The sequence below is a fragment of the Rhincodon typus genome, chromosome 15 (assembly GCF_021869965.1).
Source record: "Rhincodon typus isolate 14 chromosome 15, sRhiTyp1.1, whole genome shotgun sequence".
Taxonomy (NCBI): Eukaryota; Metazoa; Chordata; class Chondrichthyes; order Orectolobiformes; family Rhincodontidae; genus Rhincodon; species Rhincodon typus.
In genome coordinates, this window is record NC_063346.1 from 43,035,195 (window position 1) to 43,062,279 (window position 27,085).

At 40.4% G+C, this 27,085-nt stretch overlaps 1 protein-coding gene across 2 annotated transcripts in view; it reads left to right on the forward strand.

Moving 5' to 3' along the window:
* The window catches only part of lpcat2 (lysophosphatidylcholine acyltransferase 2), a 46,926-nt gene extending 34,756 nt beyond the window's left edge, over positions 1 to 12,170 (forward strand). For both annotated transcript variants that reach the window (XM_048605885.1, XM_048605886.1), the window contains 6 exons: positions 64 to 146; positions 514 to 639; positions 3,785 to 3,938; positions 5,743 to 5,841; positions 7,215 to 7,356; positions 11,717 to 12,170. In XM_048605885.1, coding sequence (XP_048461842.1) covers positions 64 to 146; positions 514 to 639; positions 3,785 to 3,938; positions 5,743 to 5,841; positions 7,215 to 7,356; positions 11,717 to 11,904 — 792 coding nt within the window. In that variant the 3' untranslated portion in view covers positions 11,905 to 12,170. The remainder of the gene's footprint in view (positions 1 to 63; positions 147 to 513; positions 640 to 3,784; positions 3,939 to 5,742; positions 5,842 to 7,214; positions 7,357 to 11,716) is intronic.
* The last annotated feature ends 14,915 nt before the right edge of the window (positions 12,171 to 27,085 follow it).

A 27,085-nucleotide genomic window follows, 5' to 3' on the forward strand; every position in this document is an offset into this window, starting at 1 on the left:
CATACCTTTGAAGTCAGAATTGAATAATATTGTGCTAATAAAATTTCACTTTAACATTTTCAGTTTTTGCCTGTGTATGTACCAAGTGAAGAAGAAAAATGTGATCCACTCCTATATAGTAGCAGAGTTCGTAATATTATGGCCTTGTAAGTAACTTTGAAACAAGTTTTACTTGTTTTGTATTTTTTAATTTCATTTATAAAGTTCCTTCTCAGACTGATTATTTCGCTTTGTTTGGCAACAGGAAGCCATAAGACTACAAAAAAGGCTAATTATTTATTTTCAATAATTACTCAGCCTCACTGTTGTTATCACATTTTGGGGATGGTTTTTAGTATCATTTTGAGAACTTAATACAATATCATATTAGTACACCTCTATTATGTAAGCAAAATAAATTGGCTACTAAATGTGACTTGCTAATGTAAATAACTTGAGTATTGTTCAGTTAATATCATGATTTATGTTGGTGTAGTAAAATGTTTGCTGTAATGTTTTTTGTCATTTTTGTAGAGCATTGGATCTGCCGATTACAGACCACACATTTGAAGATTGCAGATTGATGATTTCAGCCGGTGAACTGACTTTGCCCATGGAAGCTGGCTTAGTGGAGTTTACCAAAATTAACAAAAAACTCAAGTATGCTAATCTGACTATATGGGATAGTTTACAATCTTGTTTTTTGGCTGGGAGTTTGAATATTTAAATGAAAATATAAATACTTAGATTATAATTTTTTTTCCCAAAAATAGTTGGATCAAATTAATCTTGAACTAGTGTCAAATCAGTCTTTCAAGCCAATGCTTGTACACAATATCTGATGTAATCTGAAAGGCAGTGACCTCTGCTGGTGATCAAAGGTTAAGCATTTTAAATTGCTCCCAAATATACATGTAAAGAGAAAGGACTAACAACTTTGATTTTTTTTCAAGTCCAAACGGAGGAATTGTGCTCTTCCAGTAGCAAAGCATTTTGACAATGACTTTTTGTAAGATGTTTGATGTTTTCTACTCGATTAGTCTGACTTCTTGTATTCTGGTGTCCCTTACCCAGAGGCTTCAGTTTTCTTTCTCACACTGTTGCAAAGCTTTCTTCTTCACACTCCTCTTTTTCAAGGTACAGATTTTAGTTACTTCAAATTGAGGAAGACTCAGAGAAGAACTGTCTTATTAATTTGCTGCAAAATCAGAAATTGCTAGAAATAAGTATTAATTTGTTGCCACACTCCTAGTTAAAATGCGCAGCCATCAAAGCATTTGTCTTAGTTTTCAATGCTGATTTCCTCTAAGCATTTAACATTTGTTCAGTTTGATGACTGGTTTTTCTCTGGTTTTTCACAGCTGAAACTATGCATCTGTATTTGCACACATCTTCATTTAATGTAGTTGTACAACAGAAGCATTTTGTGCAAATCCAAATACAAAAATGGGAAGTATAAAAGTCTGACTTTGGCAGAACTTATTAAGCTTCTGAAACAAAAACAGAAGGTGCAGGAGAAACTCAGCTGGTCTGGCAGCACACGTGGAGAGAGAAGCAGAGTTAACGCTTCAAGTCATATGACTCTCTTAGAATTCAGCAATGCTATTCAAAAGAAGTCATTGGACTTGAAGCATTAACTCTGAGGAGGTACCCCATTGAGGAGAGTAGGGAGCCTTCGTTGAAGATGTTGGGAGGAAGTTAAGAAGGTGATAACCTTGTGTGAGCATGTGCCTCTGATGGACCCAGGGACCTGTGTAGGAGGTTCCCACCCGAATTATCTCTGGCCCAAAAACAGTCAATGGAGCTGCAGGGGCTGAGCTTCCCACATATCGTTGGCTTCCCTGTCATGAATAAAATACTGACGGGGGCAGAACATGGCCCCTGAGTGGCCATTAATTGTCCACTTTACAACCTCAATAAACCCATCAGTAGGTGAGCCATTCGGTGCCTCCCTGCCCTCAAAGTTCAGACAGGTCAGGGACTGGTAAGTAGTTAACTGTAAGATCGCCCACTGGATTGTATGAATCTTCCTGTCTTTGAACCCATCAGCAGGAAACACACTATCAGCTCTGTGACTGGTCTGTCATGGCTATGTTTCAACAAGAACTGATGGCCATCAAAATCAGTTATGGAAGAGCAGTTATTTGGTGTTGTAAGCTTGTTTGAAAGTCAGTTGATGAGTTTAAGAAAATAAAATCATATGTTCACTTTCTAGAAACCCACTCAAAGTGAAGCAGTTTCCATTTAATGCACTAATCAAAGGGAAAGAATATTGTGATCTTCTTGCCGGGTATTCTGCTGGAGCTTTTATGAATTAAACAAACAAAACATGATACAGCCATGACCAAATTATGACCACACACTAGTGTTATAAATGCAACACTTCATAACACATGTTAAACTGCCTCTTTTAACTTAAGGTAAAACAAAATGACCTGGACAGATGGTATGGTTGCTAAATTGCTAATGCCCACAGATCAGTCCATGACACCTGTGAGCAAAATCTATAGAAAACCAAGTGACAGTTTTCTTACCTTGTTACAAAAGAAGGGGCACCTGGTATTCTGAACACACCATATACATGGAGAAATAGGAAGGCAAATAGCAACTGTTGCTTACAGTGAATAGCAATGGGAAAGACTTTTTTTTTGTGTAGCCATTAGCTGATCGGAGCTAGTTCTCTGTTTGAAGAGACAGGACATTTGGAGATTTAAGGAAAAGGAGTCTCCAGAATAGATTTAGCTGCTAGAAGCTGGTTTGGAGATACTCCAGCAGTGGAACAACTTTCAAAGGGTACTGGAAGACTCACCCTGGTGTGGCAGGGAGAAGGCAGCCTACCGGAAAGGTAGGAGGAATTTGAAACTTAACTTTTGGATATGTGCTGAGAGCTTGTCGTAAAATTAAGATGTGTTGTAACATAATTTTAATGTATTGCTGAAATAATATGTAGTGTCAGTTCTTTTTAGTTTACTTATTATCAAAAAATTCTGAAAGAGAAATCTTGATTTGTGATTCTTTCCATCAGTGGATGGGAAATTCATTTTTCTCTTTAAAATTTATTGATCTCTACAAATATCATAACACTATCACCCGTAACCATGTTCTAACTACTTAGAATATAATTTAACTTGTAGGATCTGGCTAAGGTCAGTAATGTGAAGCAGGACAATGATTGTTCAAATAACCCTTTCCTGCATGTACAACTTGCAACCTTGATTTGTGTGCTGAAGTTCTGTGATCTGGATTCCGAGTCCAGAATCATCTAGCACCAAGACGAGCGCTATCGTGGCTCGTCTTGGCATCAAGATAGTCATGGCTATCTTGACTATTTTGTCTATTTTTTATATTGTATTCAATGTAAATCAGATTTTCTGCGGTAACAAATGTTTAATTTGCACGTAGAGATCAGTTTTCCATTTCAGCATTCTTGGTATTCTGGATTGGTTATTGTTGGGTTTTCTGTTGTGTGCTTAGGTCAAATTGTGATTATTAAAATGTAAATTAATCCCTATGCTTTGGAGGAAATGCACTGGATTATTTTTTTGGAAGCATGTTGAATTTGTCCTCCTGACCATCTTGTAGTTCTCAATAGAAGACATAAAATTACAGAGACAGACTTAGAGTACTTCATTATCTCTTTCTGTTTTATCTATCTATTGCATGTGATATAATAAATCTTCAAATAAAAACATTACCAGTGATAAACAGCCCTGGCTTTTATCTAAAGTGGAAAGTCGCAGTAAGAAATATCTAATTAAACTAACAAACTTAGAACAATTTCCAATTATTTGCTTTATTCTTATAGTTTGAATTGGGACAATGTAAGGAGCCAACTGGACAATTTTGCTGCAATTGCCGATATATCCAAGGGTGGAAGGATTGGTATTGAAGAATTTGCAAATCACTTGAAACTGCCAGTTACACCTCCACTTAGGGAAGTGTTTGCTCTTTTTGATCGGGTAGGTTATTTATATATGGTTTTCATAGTGGAGAAATGTATAATCAGGAAAGAAGAAACAATTTTCCTCAAGTTTTTGTCACATTTCTAAAAGTTTGAAGAATATTGACCATGACTGAGTAATTAAGCAATTTTAGTAATAAGCCAAGTTACTGTTTGCAGCAGAAGTAAGTCTGGAAATGGAATTTTCAACTTGATTCAGTCAAGATGAACATATATTTCCAAATTGAACACTTAAAGTAATGCTATATCAATTTTTCAATACAATACTATAGCTGCAAACACAATTTCACAGAAATAACAAATCACAGAATTGTTACAGCATTGGAAGAAGCCTTTTGGCCCATTGTGCCTACACCGGTTCTCATTATCTAGTGCTAAACTTCTGCCTTTTTGACGTATCTCGGCACACCATTTCTATCCACATAATCATGCAATGCCCTCTTAAATGCCTCAGTTGAACGTGCCTTCACCACATTTCCAGGCATGCATTCCACATACTGTAACTACTCGCTGTGTGAAAATGTTTTTTCTCACCTCACCCTAGCTTTGTTTGCACATCACTTTAAATCAATGCCCTCACCTTTTCCTTTGAGTGTGAACAGTTTCTTCCTAACTACTGTATCTAGCCCACGCATGAATCCAAAAATCTCTATCAAATCTCCTTTCAGCATTCTCTCCAAGGAGAACAGTCCCTTTTTTTTAAAATCTATCGTAACTGAAGTTTCTCATTACTGGAACTATTCTTGTAAATTGCCTCTGCACTATCTCTAAAGTTTCACATTTTACTAAAATGTGGTGCCCACACTATACACAATACTCAACCTGAGATCAAACCAGTGTTTTGTACAAGATCAGCATCACCTTCCTGCTCCTGTACTGTGTCCCTAATAATAAATCTGAGAGCACTATATGCTTCATTGACTGCTGTCTCCACCGCCCTGCCACCTTCAATGATCTATGCATGTATACACCCAGGTCCCTCTGTTGCTGCACCCTCTTTAGAATTATGCCCTCTATTTCATATGGTCTTTTAATATTCTTCTGACCAAAGTGTAGTACCTCACACTTCTTTGCATTGAGCCTCATTTACCATCTATACGCCCATTCCACCAACTTGTCAATGTCCTTTGAGGTTCACACTGTTCTCCTCACAGTTTGCAATTCTTCCTAGTTTAGTGTCATCTACAAATGTTGAAATAGTATGCACACCAAGAAACAGATCGTTAATATAAGTCAGGACAAACGAAGGTCAAAATACTGACCCCTGGGCACCTCCACTACAAACTTTCCACCAACCCAAAAAATATCCATCAACCATTCCTCTCTGTTTCCTATCACTCAGTCAGTTTTATATCAGCGTTGCTACTGTCCCTGTTATACCATGATCTATAACTTTCCTAATAAGTGTTGTGTGGCACTGCATTGAAAGCCTTCTGGAAATCCACGTATACCACGTCAACAGCATTGCCCTCATTGATCCTTTCTGTTACCTCTTCAATATCTGGTGTAACTCCTTGTGAGTTACTAATACCTGTGTTGAATGACATGACACCTGTTGATCAGTGGATGTGAGAACAGGAAATAGTCATTCATGCCACTGAAAGTGGCCATTCAGGCCATGCCAGTTCCCTATGGATCATTCCAATTGTTCCCAATCCCCTGTACAGTCTGATAGCCGTGCGAGTTTATTTCATTGAAGCGTCCATTTAATTTCCTCAAAGTTATTTGAAGTTCAACAATCATGCAGTTGTAATGGAGATCGATATAAACGTAACCAGTTGATGTTTTGTCTTACTCTTTAGAATGGCGATGGCACCATCGATTTCAGAGAATATATAATTGGTTTGGTGGTTCTTTGTAGTCCTGCCAATACAGAGGAAACTATTAAGTTTGCATTTCAGGTAAAAATAGTACAATATTGTCCGAAGACGAGTTTGAGCTGTTGATTTTGCTATCCACTACATTTTCCAAATTGAATGAAATCTTTGTATGTGTAGAGTTAACATATCCTCGAAATAACCTGTTAAAAACAATTGGTTGCCATTTTTCCTGGCATAGGGTCTCACTATCATCAAACTGTTCTGCAGAGAAAATGAAAAGGATGTCTTCCTTTTGAGATGCTTTTGATTTTGGGGCATTTACTGCCTAATACCTCCTGCTCGTGAAATACAAGAACAACAAACAACAAGAAAACAACCTTTAGACTGGTTAAACAATCCCTTAGTGTCAAGAGTTTGTCTGTCTAAATATATTTTATCATCCATTGCCTCCTTAGAAGCTGGATTAGTATGAGAACCTTGCATCCTTGTGAATTACTAATTCTCTATTGAATGATATGACAGCTGCTGATCAGTGGATGTGAGAACAGGAAATAGTCACATGGCACTGAAGGGTGCTATTCAACTTGTAGAGTCCATGCCAGCTCCCCTCATGCAATCCTAATAACCCAGCGAGGTTATTTCCTTGAAGTGTCAATTCAATTTCCTTTTGAAATTATTAACTACAGGTAGTTCTGTAATGTAACAGTTGCTTTCTTGCGAGACCTCGTGCTATGGAAAATCACCATATAGAAAATCACTTTATAGGGAAGTCACTATACCTGTACAGCAGAAAGTTTGTGTTATTCAAACAGCGTCCATTATTCATCAGTTGCGTTATAGCCAATTTGCATTAACAAAATACTTGTTATAGCAGAACTGCCTGTAACTCTACTGTTCTCATGGGCAGCAACTTCTAGGTTATTATCACTTGCTTTGTGAAAAAGTTCTCATGCTTGCTGCAAGTCTTTCCCAAAATCTGTACCTGACACCAGATTCCATTTCTTTCCTCTGGCCATCCCGGAACTTCCTTGCTTCTTTTCCGGCTGGTGTTGCGAAACATAAAATTGTTAGGATCCCATGATATAAAAAGGAGGTAGGTGCTCCTGACATTAGTGATTGAGTCCAGAGTCTTTTGTATAATTACTTTGAGTCAGTTGGTTCCTTGGTACAAAAAATCTCATAGAAACTGCCTGTGCTTACATCGTCAATGAATTTCAATCAATCAAAGGTGAGAAAGAGTATTTATTTATTATTTGAAAAGAATTGACTTTCACTTTAAAATTCAAAAAATTAGCAAATAGCTTGGGAGTCAAGATAATCATGCTATTTTCCACATGTTTGCTGATTTTTCATGCTGTTTTGTCGTTTGCATGGTGTAAAGTTATTTATCAAACTATAGTTATTGATTAATATATGAATATTTTAAGCGGATTCTCTCTCTGCTCATTTCACAGTTATTTGACTTGGATGGAGATGAATATATAAGTGAAGATGAGTTTGCTGCTCTCCTGAGATCCTCTTTGGGTGTGCATGATCTTGACGTTTCCAAATTATTCTCAGATATAGACGTGAAAGGTATTGGAAAGATCTCGTATGGTGAGTAAATTTAATTGTGCAATTTCAAGTCACGAGAGAATGTTTTCATGTCTTCTCTACATTTAGTGGAAATGTGAAAACAGTTCTAAAAAATAGTTTTAATAGATTCCCCTCTGACTTTTTTTTCACCTTGTGAAGATAGGAGTGAGGTACCACAGCTCTTCATTGACTTTGAAAAGGTATACAAATGAGAATCAATGACCAAACATTAGAGAGCCATAACATATATGTAGGTATGGTACAGAATAATACTTAGAAGCAGAAGCCTTAAATGCTAGTTCCTTCATCTGTATCTGTCCCTGGGAAAAATTCTGCTCACTACCTCTACCTCCCTGCTGTACACCCTCAAGTAAATTACAATGGTTCAGCTTTTGGCTCTCCATTTGCCAAAATACTTGAGCTGTCCATTTTTTTTTAATTACACCCTTGTCTCTATGTGCGACCTCTTGTTGCCAATAAAACACTTAAAAGTTTCCCATTTGATATTTCTCTTATTGGTTCCCACCTTCATTAAGTCACTGGAATGCAGACTTGAGTGTTTATGGTGAGCAAATGAGTTGTCTGTTTATTGTCAGATCTGACGAGATAACATTAAGCACTATCTGGTTTGTAAATCCAAAGTGCAGGAGGTATTCAACAAGTCTTGCAATATTTCTGGATAGAGAATAAACATTCAGGTCAATTGTCTTCGATCCTGCCTAAAGACCTGCTGAATGTTTCCATATTTTGTTTTTATTTCAGATTACTAGCATCCATAGTGTATTGCTTCTATTTATCTTGAAGCACTATGGGATTCTGCTGTTTTGTGCTGAAACTGCTCATTATTCTAGGGTCGTTTTTGTAACGACTAACTTTCTTCCCTTCTTCACGAAAGGTCTTCTTGAAACCCTTTGAGCCACAATGATCAGGGAAGGCAGCGCTGTAGTGGTATAAAGTCACTGACGAGTAACCCAGAGGGCCAGACTAGTGCTCTAGTGGCATGGATTGAAATCCCACCTTTTGGCAGTTAGTGGAATTTAAAATTCAATTCATAAATCTGTAATTAATAATCTAATGGTGACTATGGAAACCTTGTCGATGAACTCCTGTCGATTGTCATAAAGACCCATCTAGCAGCATGGCAGATTTGAAAAGGCTTTTCCTTAACTGTAGGCAATCAGTCTGCCTGGGTTTAGAACTAAAACCAGCCACTTTTGGAGAATGCTAGAGGAAGGATATTACTAAATCAGAGGGTTCAGAAAGATTTACCAGGATGTTGCCGCAACCGGAGAGTTTGAGTTTTAAGGATACGCAGGACTTTTTTCACTGGAACGTAGGAGTTTGTGGGGTGACCGTAGAGGTTTATAAAATCATGAAGGACAGAGATAAGTGAATAGCAGGGGCATATTTTTAAGGTGAGAGGAGAAAGATTAAAATGGGCCTGAGGGGCAAGTTTTTAACACAGGATGGTTTGTCTGTGGAATGAGCTGGTAGAAGAAGTGGTAGATGCAGGTGCAGTTACAACATTTAAAAGACATTTGGCCAGGTACATGAATAGGACATGTTTAGAGGGATATGGGCCAAACACCGGCAAGCAGTACTAGTTTAGTTTGGGAAACTTGGTTGGCATGGACTGGTGGTGGGACCCAAGGTTTTGTTTCAGTGCTGTATGGCTCTATGGCCATCTACCTCCCTTAACACCTCCACTGTCTTTGTTATCCTGCTGCTTTTTCAGATCCAGTACTAGATGAACAGAATTTCTCTTGGTTTGATATTGGGAAAACCAAAGCCATTTTCCATGACCCCATGACAAATTTCATTCCCTAGCTACTCATTCCTAATGATTCCATGGCTACCCTGTCTGGTCACATTGGAGTATTGTTACCTTGGCATCCTATTTGACCTTGAGCCAAGTTTCCGAAGCCAGATCCTTGCTATCACTCAGACTGTCTAATCCTGGTTCCATAGAATTAACCTTCTGCACACTTGCCTCAGCAAACCTTCTGGTTAAACTCTCAACTATATTCTTTTAACTCTAGACTTAACTATTCGAATACTCTCCTGGTTAGGTCAATGACCCCCATCAGAGCAGTACTTTAAGCAAAGGTGAATGTCGCGATAAGAACAAAAGAGATGTGATTACCTAGAAAGCAAGGGAGATCACATGATAAAAAGGATGAGGATGCTCAGCAAAAACAGATTCTAATGGGACAATTAAGATCAACAGATGTATTTAGAGAAGGTGTAAATGGAAAAAGCAGAATCGTCACCTGGAGCTGCCATCCAAATACAAAATTGAAAGTGGGACTGTGATCTTAAATTATTGAACACATTCTTGTGCTTGGCAGGCTGTAAAGTGGACAGCCAAGAAATATGATGCTATTCCTTAAATTTGAATTGAACTTTACTAAAACTGTGGGAGGCCAAGGACAGAAATGTCAGTGAGAGTTTGATAGGGAGTTGGACTGTCAAGTATCCAGAAGCTTAGGTCATGCTTGTAGATAAACAGAGATGTTCTGCAAAGCAATCAAAAGTCTGCATTGGTCTTGCCAATATAGAGGAGACGCTCTTGTGAGCAGCAAATACAGTATATTAAATTGAAAGCACAAATAAGTTGATGCTTCACCTAGAAGGAATGTTTGAAGCCTTGGACTTTGAAAAGGGTGGAGGAACATGAGCAGCTGATGGAGGAGTGGACCAGAGTATCACAAAAAGAAGGGTTCTGTGGAATACTGAAAGGGAGAAGGAAGAAATCTTCAGTGATTGCATGCTGTAAGGGCAGAGTTGGCAGAGAATCATTTCTTTAGTAGGCTGCTTGGTGAAATGGCCGTTGAGTAAATCCTACCGTGGTTCTTGGTCTGACAGATGGGCAGGGTGAGAGCTGCAGAAGAGCAGGTAATGAAACGGACATGATTGAATACGCTCTCAACCACTCTGATAGCCTTGACTGATGAAAGAGGCAGGTATGGAAGGATGCTTAAAGGAAACCAGTTGCGAGGAAGGTTGTCAAAATTGCTGTCCAAGTCGGTGGGAGAAATTTGACATTTCACTAAAATAAAGTTAGGTTTTTTAAGTAATTTATTAAGTTAATATGCTTTTAAAAACAAAGTTACACCTCATTCAACTAGTCTAATTTTCTCAGGGTTTTTACTGTTTTGACATTATGATTGGAAGCTATCATTAATTCAATGACTTTCCAGTTGATTGCAGGCCGATGAGCACCTCAGCAGCTGCTAGGCCATTCCCTAGCCCTTCACTGGTTCCCGCTCGGCATCTCTGCTAACCTGCTTGCTGCCTCTCCTGAACACCTTGTTGCCAAATACTATTCAGTTTTCCTGCTGCATGCCTTCATGCTGTCTGACACTCCCTGCTCAGTGTCTGCGTTCTCGATACCGCACTTGCTACCTCCCAGGTGCCCTCACGCAGTGCTGAAAAGAGCAGCAAGTGGGTAGGAGGGAGCAAAGACAAATAGTGAGAGAGAAGATGAGAGATGGCTGGGAGGGAGTTGGGAGAGAGAAGGAGCAAGTGGCAGAGAGAGAAAGAAAGCACAAGTACGTTGTAGAAGCTGGAAAGTGAGCAGTAAGTAGGAGAAAAGTACATTAATATATTAATTTAGTGGTAAGATATGTAGGAAAATGTTTTGGATCAGTTGGAGTCAAGTTAATCAATACATTTTTCACATTAAAAATTGCAGGCCTTGAGGATATTTCACCCTTCACACTTTTTTTTAAAAGAAGGAAATGATTTCCATTTAGAAAATATTTGTTTGCCTGCCATTTCTTAGGAACATAAGAGTGTTGTTAGGTTTAGCTGTGCAGGATGTAGACAGGGGTCACTCCATTAAGCAGTGTTCAAGGATTTGGTTGGAGTTTTTATATTCATGGGAGATATTTCTCACCCTCCACTTGGAGATATTGTCACCAATCTTTGTTCTCTCTCCCCCCCCCCCCCCCAATCATACCACATTGGTAGTGTTCCTGTTCAGAGTTAATGCCTTGAAGGAATTGTTCTGATGAAACCATGTTATCGCAGATCTCTGGGATTTCCTACCATCTTGTTGCTTTTACCATTTCACCGTCTCGTTTTAGAAACAGCTTTTATTGGACACGAGCTTCCAGGATGTTGGATTGTGCATTTGCCATTGGTGGTTAAATCTCACGTTTCTTTTTTCTATCCTTTTTTTTTTTTACTGAAGATGCACTACCTCGCTGGCAGTGGCGTGATTCACATGAGGCAATGTAGCAACAGTGCAAATGTTGGTTTCTAATATTTTGCAATTTCTTGAAATGGTGTGAAACACCTTCAAGGGAAAAGTGTAAATGGCAGTCTGAAGTATGAGAAATGAATTCTCTTCTGATGAAGCATTTCTTTTCATTCCTAGAAATATTCCGCGAATTTGCTCTGGCACATCCAGAGTATGCCAAGCTGTTTACCACCTACCTTGAACTTCAGCGGTACAAAGTATTGCAGACAAAAGATGACAGTGATGATGTGGGAACAGTTAAAAATGCACAGTCATCTACCGCCTCTGATGAAAGTTTAAGTAGCTCAGACAAGAAGGCTGACTGAGGTCAAATTACTTTTGTATTGTGAATAGAAGTTACCAAAATAACGTCTTTGAGGTCCAAGCAGGATTCAGAAGTTCCTGTTGTAAGATCTGCCAGCTGTCCTTTTATTATGGTGTAAATATATTGTGTCTGTCATTTTATGATGCTTCATCCTGTAAATAAATCAATTTTTTTTTAAGGTAACTGCTCATAAGAAAGACCAAAATATAGTTTGGTCATTTTCATTTCATTGCAGCTTTTCTATAAAAAAAAAACAAAAAAAAAAATGTATTTGTGTTTGTTTTTTTTTTCATTCGTAACAACAACTTGCATTTATATAGTTATTTTAACTTGTTTTGTAAAAAAAAACATACTTCTCATAAGAAATAAATAGATGATGTGGCAGGGTAGGTGAGACTCGAAAGGATGGTAAAATGTTTGGCCATAAAATTGGGTGTTGAGGAAGCTTGGACATTGAGAGGCAAAAGTACAATCTGTAGAAGAATTCCTGAGCCCAGGGCTGTGACAACTTGAAGGCTTTGCTATCAAAGAAAGCATCAAAATATTTGAATTTTTCTCTTCCTGAGCTATCAAGTAAGATTTTCTGGTCCCAAAAGAGATGAAAAGATGGCAGGGTGAGTAAGCCTAATATGTCAAGAGGCAAAAGATCAGATGCTCATTGTTAGAGTAAGCATTAGTGACTAAGTTCTCTTGCTTCTTTCTGAGAAAGACAAATCAATAGAAATTGTTTAAAAATCTTGTAGCTAAATTTCTCAGTATTTGGAATAAAGTTGATAAGCTGGTGGCACAAATAGAGATAAATGGGTACAACCTGGTGGGGATTACTGAAACATGGTTTCAGGAAAATCAGGACTGGAAGTCAAATGTCCAGTGATACTCAGTATCCCAGAAGGATAAATAAGAAGGAGCACAAAGTAGGGTTGTTTTTATTGGTTAAGGATCAAGACTGTATTAAGAAATGATATTGGCACCAGGGATCAAAATGTTGAATCAATCTGGGTGGAAATAAAAAGCAAGGCAAGAAACCCCTTGGTAAGAATAATTTATAAGCCCCGACCAGTACTTCCAAAGTAGGGCATGGTATAAACCAGGATATAATGATGGCTTATGAGAAGGGCACAATGGTAATTATAGATGATATTAACGTGTATGGACTGGACTAATCAACTTGGCAAGGGTGGCCTTGAGGAAAGCGTCTGAGGGATTGCTTCTTAGAGAACTGGCTGCTTTGGATGCAATGAGGAAGGATTGACAAATGTTCTTGTAGTTAAGAACCCTCTTGGAAGGAATGATCACAACGTCCTAGAGTTTCAAGTTCACATTGAAAGAGTGAAGACAGAGTTGTATATTAGAGTTCTAATGTTGGGCAAAGGTAATTATTCAGGCCTGAAGAAGGAATTGGACCACATTGACTGGGAAAAAATATTAAAGGGCGGGATAGTTTAAGAGCAATGGTAAATGCTTCGGTAGATACTAAATACCTCTATATTAAAGTATATTCCCGAGAGGAAGAAGAATAGTAAAAAAAAATGAAAAACCATGACTTAACAAGGAAGTCGAAGATAACAGACAAAAACTAGGGCATGTCATATCTGGAGGATTGGGAGAACGTTAAACAAAATTTAAAGATCAGCAAAAGGTTATGAAAAACAAAATCAAAGAAGCCAAGATGAGCCACAAAAGGAACTTAGCAGAAAACATAAGCCCTGACACCGAAGCTTCTATAAATATATAAAAAGGAAGTGAGTAACGTAAGTAAATATTGGCCCTTTAGAGGACAAAAATAGTGAAGTAATAATGGGAAACAGAAATTTCAGAGGTACTAAACCAATATTTTGTCCGTTTTCACAGTGAAAGGTAATTTCTTCCCAAAAATTGTAATTACTACAGAGAAACTTGGTGAAATTACTATAACTAGGGAGAAGGTATTAAGTAAGTTGATGAGGTTAAAGTCATCGATGTAGCGGAGGAAGAGGTGGGGGATGGGGCCAGTGTTGCTGCAGAAGAGGGACTGTTCCATGTATCCTACGAAGAGGCAGGCCTAGCTTGGGCCCATGTGGGTTCCCATGGCCACCCCCTTAGTCTGTAGGAAGTGGGAGGAGTTGAAGGAGAAGTTAAAGGTAAGGAAGAGTTCTGTTAAGCAGCTACACTGGCACTGGCACTATCACCTACCTCTTCCTCTGCTACGTTGATGACTGTATTGGCACTGCCTTGTGCTCCCATGAATAGTTCCGCAACTTTACTAACACCTTTCACCCCAACCTCAAGTTCACCTGGATCATCTCTGATACCTCCCTCTCCTTCCTGGACCCCTCTGTCTTCATTTCTGGTGACTGCCTCGAAACTGATATCTATTTCAAGCCCACCGACTCCGACAGCCACCTAGACCACACCTCCTCTCACCCACCTTCCTGCAAGAATGCGATCCCCTATTCCCAATTCCTCAGCCTCTGCCACGTCTGCTCCCAAGATGGGGCATCCCAGACGTCGTCCTATTTCAAGGACCGTAACTTGCCCACCCGCCACACCCTTCCCCCGCCACTTCAGTGGTCAAAAATCCTGTCAACCGCATGTCTTGCATTTCCCGCACCTCTGGTCTCACAATAAAAACAAAGACAGAATTCCCCTTGTCCTCACATATCTCCCCACTAACCTCTAGATTCAACGTATCATTCTCTGCCACTTCTGTCACCTGCAATCTGACCCCACAACCAAGGATATATTTCCCTCCCCACCCCTATCTACCTTCCGTAGGGACCACTCTCTCCATGACTCCCTCGTCGGCTCCACACTCCCCACCAGCCCTGCCACCCCCAGTACCTTTCCCTGCAACCACAAGAGGTGATACACCTGCCCCCACCCCCACCTCCATCGAAGGAACCAAACAAACCTTTCACAGCAGACAAGAGGTTGACCTGCACATCCGCCAATGTGGTCGACTGCATCTGCTGCTCCCGATGTGGCCTCCTCAACATTGGTGAGACCAAGCGGAGGCTTGGAGACTGCTTTGTAGAGCACCTACACTCTGTTCGCAACAAACTATTGTCAGGAAAAACCCATCTGGTTCACTAATGTTGTTTAGGGAAGGAAACTGCCAGCCTTACCTGGTCTGGCCTACATGTGACTCCAGACCCACAGCAATGTGGTTGACTGTGAACTGCCCTCTGGGCAATCAGGGATGGGCAATAAATGCTGCCGAGCCAGCAATGCTCTCAACCCATTGAATGAATAAAGGAAATGACAACACCTACCGGTCATGAACCATTTTAACTCCCCCTCTCACTCCCTGGGTGACATAAGAACATAAGAACTAGGAGCAGGAGTAGGCCATCTGGCCCCTCGAGCCTGCCCCGCCATTTAATAAGATCATGGCTGATCCTTTTGAGACTCAGCTCCACTTGCCCACCCACTCACCATAACCCTTAATTCCTTCACTGTTCAAAAATTTATCTAGCCTTGCCTTAAAAACATTCAGCGAGGTAGCTTCAACCACTTCACTGGGCAGGGAATTCCACAGATTCACAACCCTTTGGGTGAAGAAGTTCCTCCTGACCTCAGTCCTACATCTGCTTCCCTTTATTTTGAGGCGAATCCCTCTAGTCCTAGTTTCACCTGCTAGCGGAAACAACCTCCCTGCCTCCACTTTATCTATTCCCTTCATAATCTTATATGTTTCTATAAGATCTCTCCTCATTCTTCTGAATTCTATTGAGTATAATCTCAGTCTACTCAGTCTGTCCTCATAATCCAACCCTCTCAACTCTGGAATCAACTGAGTGAATCTCCTCTGTACCCCCTCCAGTGCTAGTATATCTCTTCTCAAGTAAGGAGACCAAAACTGCACACAGTACGCCAGGTGTGGCCTCACCAGGACCCTATACAGCTGCAGCATAGCCTCCCTGTTTTTAAACTCCATCCCTCTAGCAATGGCAGACAAAATTCCATTTGCCTTTTTAATCGCCTGCTGCACCTGCAATCCCACCTTCAGCGATTCATGCACAAGGACACCCAAGTCCCTTTGCACAGCAGTGTGCTGCAATTTTTGACCATTTAAAACATAGTCCATTTTGCTGTTATTCCTACCAAAATGGATGACCTCACACTTATCAACATTGTACTCCATCTCGCAGACCTTTGCCCACTCACTTAGACTATCTATATCCCTCTGCAGACTTTCAGTGTCTTCTGCACACTTTGCTCCACCACTCACCTTAGTGTCATCTGCAAATTTTGACACACCACACTTAGTCCCCAACTCCAAATCATCTATGTAAATTGTAAACAATTGAGGTCCCAACACTGATCCCTGAGGCATACCACTAGCCACTGACCGCCAACCAGAAAAACACGCATTTACCCTTACTCTTTGCTTTCTACTGGTCAACCAATCCTCTATCCATGCCAATACATTACCTGTAATACCATGCAACTTTATCTTATGTAGCAGCCTTTGGTGTGGCACCTTGTCAAATGCCTTCTGGAAATCCAGATACACCACATCCACAGGTTCCCCATTGTCCACCATGCAAGTAATGTCCTCAAAGAATTCCATCAAATTAATTAAACATGACCTACCCTTCATGAACCCATGCTGGGTGTTCCCAATGGGACAATTTACATCCAGATGTCTTGCTATTTCTTCCTTAATGATAGATTCAAGCATTTTCCCCACTACCGACGTTAAACTAACTGGCCTATAGTTACCTGCTTTTTGTCTACTTCCTTTTTTAAACAGTGGCGTCATATTGGCTGTTTTCCAATCTGCGGGAACCACTCCAGAGTCCAGTGAATTTTGGTAAATAATTACTAGTGCATTTGCTATTTCCCCCATCGCCTCTTTTAGTACCCTGGGATGCATTTCATCAGGGCCAGGAGACTTGTCTACCTTTAGCCCCATTAGCTTGCCCAGCACTGCCTCCTTAGCGATAATGATAGTTTCTAGGTCCTCACCTACTATAACCTTCTTGCTATTAGTTTTCGGCATGTTATTTGTGTCTTCCACTGTGAAGACCAACACGAAATAACTGTTTAACATCTCGGCTATTTCCTCATTCCCAGTTACTAAATTGGCCTTCTCATCCTCTAAAGGACCAATGTTTACCTTCGCCACTCTTTTACGATTTACATATTTATAGAAACTTTTGCTGCCTGTTTTTATATTCTGAGCTAGTTTATTCTCATAATCTATCTTACATTTCTTTATAACTTTTTTTGTGGCTTTCTGTTGGCCTTTAAAGATTTCCCAGTCTACTAGTTTCCCACTATTCTTTGCTTTTTTGTATGTGTGTTTTTTCAATCTGATACTTTCCTTTATTTCCTTAGACATCCATGGCTGGCTCTCTCTTTTCCTACAGTTCTTCCCTATCAGTGGAATATACTTCTGCTGAGCACTGTGAAAAATTGTTTTGAAAGTCCTCCACTGTTCCTCAATTGACCCACCATAAAGTTTTTGCTCCCATTCAACCTTAGCTAACTCCTTCCCCATTCCTTCATAGTCTCCTTTGTTTAAGCACAGGACACAGGTACTGGATTTAACTTTCTCACGCTCCATCTGTATTTTAAATTCGACCATACTGTGATCGCTCCTTCCGAGAGGATCCCTAACTGTGAGATCATTGATTATTCCTGTCTCATTACACAGGACTACATCTAGGATAGCTTGCTCCCTCGTAGGTTCCATTACATATTGTTCAAAGAAGTTATCGCGGATGCATTCTATGAAGCCCTCCTCAAGGCTGCCATGACCGACCTGGTTTGACCAATCGATATGTAGATTAAAATCCCCCATGATAATTGCTGTACCATTTTTACATGCATTAGCTATTTCTGTGTTTATTGCCTGCCCCACCACGATGTCGTTATTTGGTGGCCTATAGACCACACCTATCAGTGACTTCTTCTCCCTGCTATTCCTAATTTCCACCCAAATGGATTCAACGTTTTGTTCAGTAGAACCTATATCATCTCTCACGACTGCCCCGTTATCATCCTTAAAAATCTGAGCAACACCACCTCCCTTACCTTCCTGTCTGTCCTTCCGAACAGTTTAATACCCCTGGATATTTAACTCCCAGTCATGACCATCCTGTAACCATGTCTCTGTAATGGCCACTAAATCATACCCATTTGCCATGATTTGCACCGTCAACTCATCCACCTTGTTTCGAATGCTCCGAGCATTCAGGTAAAGTGCCCTTATGCCAGTTTTTGCACCTTCTTTTTGGGTCCTATTACCTCCATTACTAACAACTCTTGAGTTCTCCTTCCCGAAAACGTTTTTCCTAATTTTCAATGGAGTTGAAGCTTCCTCGTCACCTGCTAACCTGCTGCTTTGCCTTACATTAATTGTTATTCTCCCTCTAAGCTCACTTCTCCCTTCCCCCCTACTTACTAGTTTAAAGTCCTATTAACCACCCTATTTACCCTTTTCGCCAGAACACTGGACCTGGCCCTGTTCAGGTGGAGTCCATCCCAGCGGTATAGATCCCTCCTGTCCCAGAACTGATGCCAGTGCCCCATGAAAAGGAAACCCTCTTTCCCACACCACTCTTTTAGCCACGTGTTTACTTCCCTGATCCTCGCCTCCCTTTGCCAATTTGCACGTGGCTCGGGCAGCAATCCAGAGATTATGACCCTTGAAGACCTGTTTTTTAATTTTGTTCCTAGCTTTTCATAATCCCGAAACAGATCTTTTTTCCTAGTCCTGCCTATGTTGTTGGTACCTACGTGGACCACAACAACTGGATCCTCCCCCTCCCTCTCTAGTATCTTCTCAAGCTGGTCAGAGATGTCTCGCATCCTGGCACCGGGCAGGCAACACACCCTCCCAAATTTATTGGGTGGAAGCTTACCTTCCCAGGCTGCCCTCGCGCTTTCTCCCGGACTCCCGCCGCTGAAACAACTGAAAGGCCGCAGTCATGCGAGGTAAGACTTTTATAATTGGAAAGCTTACCTTCCCAGGCTGCCCTCGCGCTTCCTCCCAGACTCCCGCCACTGAAACAACTGACATGTCGATCCTGGGCCTCCTCCAGTGTCGCAATGACATCACCTGGAAACTGGAGGAGCAGCACCTCATATTCCACCTCAGGAGTCTACAGTCCAATGGTCTCAATGTGGAATTTACTAGTTTCAAAATCTCCCCACCCCCAGCCTCATCCCATGAGCAAACCTCCTCCTAATCCCTGCCTCCTTGACCTGACACAACCTGCCCATCTTCTCTCCCACCTATCTGCCCCACCCACCTCACTGACCAATCCCTACCACTGCATACCTGCACTCACCTATCACCATCTCACCTACCTTCCCCAGCCCTACCCCTCCTTTCTATTTATTTCGGAGCTCCTTTCCCCCTCCCCCATTTCTGAAGAAGGGTCCCAACCTGAAACGTCAACTTTCCTGCTCCTCTGATGCTGCTTAGCCCCCTGTGCTCCTCCAGCCCGAAACTATAGACCGGTTAATTTGACGTCTTGTAGTGGGGTACATGCTAGAGTCAATTATAATGGAGATAACTGAACACTTGCAGAAACAAAAGTCAATTCACCAGGGTCTGCATAGTTTCATAAAGTGCAAGTCATGCTTGATAAACCTGCTGGAATTTTTTGAGGATATGACCAGCAGGGTGGATAATGGGGATCCAGTGGATGTCATATATCTAGACTTCCAGAAGGCATTTGACAAGATGCCGCATAAAAGACTGATCCAGAAGGTTAGTTCCCAGGGGGTTAAGGATAGAGAATTAGCTTGGATAAATGATTGGTTGACTGGCATGAAGCAGAGGGTTGGGATAAATGGGTCCTCCTCTGGATGGAGAACTGTAGTGCCGCAGTGTTCAGTTCTTGACCTTGACTACTTACGGTCTATGCAAGCAGGGACAGAGTGTTACATAGCAAAATTCACAATGATACCAAATTAGGTGGGAAAACAGGCTGAGATAAGGTGATACAGGGTTACAGACAGATATTGATAGGCCAGGAGAGAGGGCCACAATCTGGCAGATGGAGTTTAATGTGGATAAGTGTGAGGCTTTCTCTTTTGGCTAAAACAATAAAAGAGCATATTATTATTGAAATGGGAAGCAGATTCAAAGTGCATCAATGCAGAGGAATCCTTATGTATGAATCACAGAAAGTGGGTATGCAGGTGCAACATATTATAAGAAAGGCAAATTGGATCTTGGCGTTTATTGCAAAAGGACTGGATTATAAAATTTTACAATTATATTAGGTGTTGGTGAGACTATATCTGGAGTATTATGTTGAGTTTTGATCTCCTTATTTGAAGGATCTGGTCGCACTGGATGCGGTTCAGAAGAGATTCACCAGGTTGATTCCAGGGATGAAGGGACTTTTGTACGAGGAGCGGTTGACTAGCTTGGGCTTTTATTTACTGGATTTTGGAATCTGATTGAGGCATATAAAATGCTAAAGGGGATTGAAAGGTTAATGTTGAAAAGAAGCTCCCCCTTGTGGGACATTTTAGACCAAGAATTCATGGATATAGAGTGAGAGAAGGTAGGTTCAAAACTGAGATGAGGAAAAACTATTTCTCTCAGAGAGTTGAGAATCTGTGGAACTCACTGTCCCAAGAGTTCAGTGGAGACAGAATCAATCAACAGATTCAAGAAAAAAGTAAATATATTTCTGATGAATAGTGAGATGAGGGGCTGTGGACAGCAGGCAAGAAAGTGGAGTTGAGACTAGGATAAATCAGCCACGTGGAATGGCAGAGCAGGCTTGAAGGGCTAAATTGCCTCCTCCTGCATCTAATTCCTATGTTGCTATGCCTCAGATGACAGGTCAACTTTTCTGCCATTGAATGATGACTTGTCCCCTGAAATGAGTGAAAGAGAAAGATGGAGTGTGATGGCATTATATCCACAAGTACTTTGGGGATGTATATGTCAGGTAGCGAGCCCTCCAGTGAGTCCAAAGCACAATGCCTACAAAGTGTTAGGATGTTAGCAGCACAAGATAGATGTGCACTCACATGATGCATGCGTTGCTGAGGCTTTCAAGTCTTTGTGACATAATTATGTTGTGGCTCAGACTGAGTGTTGCCCCTGTGACAGAACTTGCTGTGAAAAGATAGTGTCTCTTACCCTTGCAGAACACAGATCATTCATCATCTTCCTGCATTGGGTCTGAGTTCTTAGGTGAGGCCCACAGATACTAACTTCAAGGTGACCTTCACCCTGGTGACCTGAAACTCTGCTGGGAGTACTCCCAGTGCCATCATTGGAGGAAGAGGACCTACCTTCTTTTCTGAACAGCCTAGAGCGTGACATCTGGTAAGGTCTCACTAAATCTGGGAGCCAGTTTTTTTGCATGGATACCTAATAAGCTAAAAACTGTGTACATATGTAAGGAATGGGGGAAATTATGCGGTCTAAGACACCCATGATTGTACTTTAGTCAGAAAATTCCAGCCATAGTATAGAATTTACAGTTTTTATAATGATTCAATTTGGACAACTGAATGAAGGTAGTCTAGACCAGATCAATTTGTTATTTAATAATTCAGCTGTAATGATGTTATTGTGCCTTCCACTATGCAAAAATATATAACCAAATTAAGGCGAGTAAACAAATTAAAAGAACTAATATCCATGAGATAAGAACAATCCTTAGAAGTGCAATTTTAACAAGTGACTGAAAATAAATGTAAAGTCAATGCATAAAGTGATTTGTAACTTTTATGGATGTCTGAAAAACATTGTTGCTGCTGAACTGTGTTTGTTTTGAGTTCTGTCCCATATTTTGCTATATTTAAAACAAAAGAAAATTGACAAACTGTGACTGCCCTTCATCATGAAAGCACAGCTAAACATTGCTAAGGTAGTACAGTGACATTTGATGCTCTTTCACACATAAAAATGGCCAAAATTAGGGACATCCCAAGGGAACGTAATAATCTCAGAATGCATTTAGGGGAGAAGGGCTTGTCTACCACAGTACGACACAATTGAACCAATGCTGGCCAGAAACTCACAGTCGTACACATTTCCAAACAAGGTTGCTGACTAGCAATCAGTCATACAAACTCTGCCTGATGATTTATGTTTTTTTTTCCCTTCCTCCTCTCTTACAAAACTTACTGGGTTGCCAAAGGAAATTGCTGCCCTTGTTGAAATAGATTAACTCAGCAGAGACTGGGAATTTCACCTGGAGCCAGCTGGTCACTGTGAATTATTAGTGCACCTCATAGTACCTTTACCACTTAGATATGTTTGAACCTGAGCTTTCTCTTTTGCACTTATATTCATAAATGTTACTTTTATTATCTTGTTTCTCATGTAATTGCTTTCCTCAACACAAGGTCATTTTTGGCATTTCCCATAAATTAGCTCTTAAGGTCACAAATAGCATTAGGAAATATAGCTAATTCGTGTTTGAGTATTGCATATTCGAACATACAGATCTCTAAAAGAGACCTAAACATTTAGAGTTTCTCAAACAAAATAAATATGTTTGCTCTGGGGCTATGGGCATTTTTTTCCTTTTAAGCAGTGTTGCTCTTGAAGCTGCAGAAATCAGATAGTTCTCCAAGGCACTACTATAGTTTATTTTTCACATGTTGTTAAAATCAATTTACCTTCATATTAGATCATCAACTAAATGTTTAAATAAAGCTCACAGGTCTCCCAACCACATTTAATGCCACCTTGCATTTTTATTGGGTGTCCAAGAACAAGAACTTTAAACACATCCTCTATTAAAAGTAGAGGAATTATGACAATCGAAGCTTAATAATTCCTTTCATGGATAGCTGTTCTGGATTGTCATCTAATAATTTCTCTGAAAAAACACAGTTGAAAGAAAGCCAATTTAAAAATAAATTCCTAATTATGAAAGAAAATGGCCTGGATCTTGTTGTGGTAATAATGGTGAAACCATCAATGTTCACTGACATCACTCCACTGAAACTTACAATAACTTAAGGAGTCTCAACAGGCATAGAAATTTGGAAATTGCTGTCAATGAATTTAAACTCCTTTATAGCATTCATTTTAGAGGACCACATGTTCATTTTAATCATGAATAGAAAATAACTTCCACTTCTAAGTCACAGCTGTAAAACACCTTGAAAAAGCTCTGCCTTGTTGAATGAGTAATAACTTTCGTGGCATATTAAAGTCATAATTATTTATAAACACCTTCATTGGCCTGAACAAAGAATTCTGCATGGAATGTGAAATTCCATTTTTTAAATATCGATACTTATAAAGATTGACACATTTTAAATCAGTGATTTATTTTAGCCTCAACCTTAATCCGATCAGAGATAACAAGGTGTAGAGCTGGATGAACACAGCAGGCCAAGCAGCATCAGAGGAGCGGGTACAATAACAATTAATCCAATCAGTTTTGTTTAGCTATCTGTAAATGTAAAACTGAAAAATTTTAAGTGCTTTCACCCTTGTGGTTTGCTCGTTGCAAAAACTTCAATTTGTTGGCAGTTTGTCTAATTGTTGACATTAATGCTAAGATATCCTCTTGATTTGGAACCAGATTTAAACCAGGGAAAGAAGAATTTCTGACAAGAGGGTTTGCTTGATCTTTATGGGTAATTTTCTTCAAAGGCAGTAGCAACCTCCTTTTCTTCATCAATTGCCTCAAAATCCTGGCCCATTGTGTCTTGGTAATGTATTAGACTCCCATTTCACTACAACAGAAAACCTCTCCATTGTGGCAAAAATGCTGGAAGAAGTCAAGTATCTCAAGTCCAACTGCCAAACAAAGGTTTGTTCTCAATGCATTTATTTTGAATAGCAAAGGATTCCTTTTAGAGAGCTGAGGTACCCTTGTGGATATGGTCCCAGGACACCTTGGTGCTGAGGGTCAGGAATCACTTGGAGGGGCTCAGGTGTCCTCCTGGAATGTTAACTGCGAAGAGTAATGCATGTAAAAGTGAATAAACCTGATGAAACTGTGCAAACCATGTCAAGAAATGTGAACAAGCATAAATCTGTCAAGAAATGTCAAAATGTGTGTTGGATGAGTGCTTTGCTCAACATTGTTGTCTGCAATGTAGAAATTTAAGTAATAGATTTATAGCTTTCTCCATATGCATGGGGTTTCCTTTAGATATTCAATTAACATGGTAGGTGAAGGGGGAAAAGGTAGGGGTGGAAGTAAACACTAAGTTGGTGGGGACATGAAGGTCCATGTGGATGGGTAAAGGAGATGGTGTTGGATTGCATGGGTTGTCATGGGAGGAGTATGAGAATGTTTTAGAGGGTATGAGGGTTGGAGGATTTTCTCTTCTATTTCTCTGGTTTTGGAGAGGTTTGGTACTCCTTTGGAGCAGTTAAGTCATTCTTTAGGATTGTCAAAAGGAATGCTTGTCTACAAGACATGCCTGAGCCCATTGGGTATAGTTTGGTTGACAGGAAACCATCCCAAGATGTGAAGTTGGAAAAATGTGTTAGCAATTTCAGAGTTGTTAACTTTATAAAATATGAGATTTGTGCTGGTGATGGATTTTCCAAACTTTCAATTTTACAATGGGATACAATTTTACAATGCTGAGTAGACAAATGGAAGGTTGGAAGAACACAGCAAGCCAGGCAGCATCTGGAGGAAAGGAGTAGTCAATGTTTTGGGTATTACCCTTCTTCAGGACTGGATGTGGGGGCAGGGGGAGCTGCAGATAAAGAGACAGTGTGGGATGGTAGCAGAATGGTGGTGATAGGTGGACACTGGTAGTAGGTATGACCTGTTTGGTCGATGGGAGGGACGAATCTGGTTGGTAGCTAGAAGGGAGGGTCAGTGGGTGGAATGGAAGGGAGGAGGTGGGTCTGGAAAGAGAGCTGGTGGATGGGTGGGAAGGTTTTTGAAATTAGAGAACTCATGCTAAGTCCTCTGGCTGTAGGGTGCCCAGGCGGAAGATAAGGTGTTGTTCCTCAAATTTGTGTTCCGATTCACTGTGACACTGGAGGAGGCCAAGGATGGACATGCCAGCGGGGGAGTGGGGCAGGGAGTTGAAATGGCGGTGACCAGGAGGTTAGGTTGGCCATTTCAGGCCAGGCGAAGATGCTTGGCGAAACGCATTGGGGCCACTAGATGCAGTAGACTAGGTTGGAGGAGATGCAGGTGAAACGCTGTCTCACTTGGAAGGGCTGTTCAGGGTCCTGGATGGAGGTGAGGGAGGTGGTGTGTGGGCAGGTGTTGTATCTTTTACGGTTACAGGGGAAGGTACCGCGGGGGCGATTGGAGTGGTTGGTGGGGAGTGTGGAGCAAACTGAGGAGTGGCGAAGGGAATGGTCCTTGCGGAAGGCAGAGAGGGGTGGGAAGTGGAAGATGTTCTGGATGGATGGGTCTAGTTGGAGTTGGTGAAAGTGTTTGAGGATGATACGTTGGATGTGGAGGCTGGTGGGATGTAAAGTGAGGACAAGGGGAACCTTATCTTTATTATGGTTGGGGGTGTTGGAGCTGTGGAGCAGGGAATGGAGGAGGTGCGGTGGAGGGATGTCTGGATGACAGAGGGGGGAAAAGAACATTGTTTGAAATAGGAGGACACCCGGGATGTTTGGGAGTCTCCTCGTCAGAACAGATGCAACAGAGACAGGAATTGGGAAAACAGGGTGGCGTTTTTGCAGGATACAGAGTGGGAGGAGGTGTAGTCGAGGTAGCTATGGGAGTCTGTAGGTTTTCATCATAAATGTAAACATGCAAAAGTGACTTGGATTGTTTATAAGGCACCACACCAAAATCTCAACTGTAATGACATGAACTGTCTTCAGAAATTTGTGGAGACAGATGGCAAGACAAAATACCGGACACTGAGGTGCTCAGCTGAGCTGACATCAAGGTCCCACAGCATAGAGAGTCAGTCACAACTAAGTTGGCTTAGTTGTGTAGCCAGAACCTGAGACTTGATTAACAAAAGAGATCTTCTGCACAGAACTCAAATCTGGAGTACTTACATGACGGTCAGAAGAAACATCACACAAATACACTGAAAGGGCTTTTGATGTTGACTTTGAACCCCTATGGGAGCTTGGCCAGGATCATGGCACTTGGCACAATTAAATATAAAAACAACACAGCCAGCTGAGGAGAAATGACTTCAACTTATAAATTGTCCAGAAGATGGTGCTAGTCAGGTATGTTATTGCTTTTGCTGTTTGCAGTATGGAACTTTGTAAAAGATAACTATTGTTCTTAAGGATACTTAAATACATCACAACAAAATAAGCCACGTGGAATTAATTTTTTGAACTTGTCCAATACAAATGTGGCTATAATATTTATTAAACAATAATTGATTTTATTTTAGTGCCAGGGAATGGTTAATCCTGCAGGAAAAAATAGATTAATGGAATAGCTGCTTTTTAATCTGTCATATTTTTTGAAAATTGCGTTTGTTCTAGAAAGATTTATTATCTAAAGTTTATTTCTAAATTGAGAAAAATCTCAACATCAAAACCTTCCACATTTTGCACCGTTTGTACTTAGTCATATCTAGCTGATAGACAATACATAGTGATGAACTCTTTGGATATAATGAGAAAGTTATTGAGCTGAGTTCTATAAAATAAGTCAATTAAAACTATTGTGATGTCAATTGGTGACCACTTAGCTCACATTGTCTTTCTAAGTCAGAATCTTCCACAGTGTTGCTCCAGCTGATGATATTTTAAATGCTTAAAAGATAACCAGCAAAAATGAGGGGTTAACATTAAAATTAACAATATGCCTTTTGCAAAAGTGTTTTTTTTAAATGAATCCATTGTAAAATTTCCAATTTAAATTAGTTAAACTCTGCCTCTAAGTAAGACAATTATCTGAATAAAAACTCCAAATACAGCTAAAACTGCATCTCACTTTGCATCAATATTTGGGTTGTGAGAGTCTGCAAATAGAGTTTAATATTCTAATAACATCACATGCTGCCGCATTCTGAAAATGAATGCAAGGTCAGACTTACAATGCCACAGTATTTATTATTGGGAAAGTAATTACTCATAGGATAAAAACTAAGATGGCCTATGCAATTTAGTTTTCTTCAAATTGAAAGATGGTCAGGACCAAGGATTGAATCAGAATTAAGGGAGATTTGCAAACTAAAACATTTAGATCATTTCTACAGCATTCTTTTACCTATCCTCTTCCAGTGTTTTCTCCTGAGCAGACTGCTTCATTACTTGGGTGAGGCACTGGACAAAAATGATCTGATTTTAT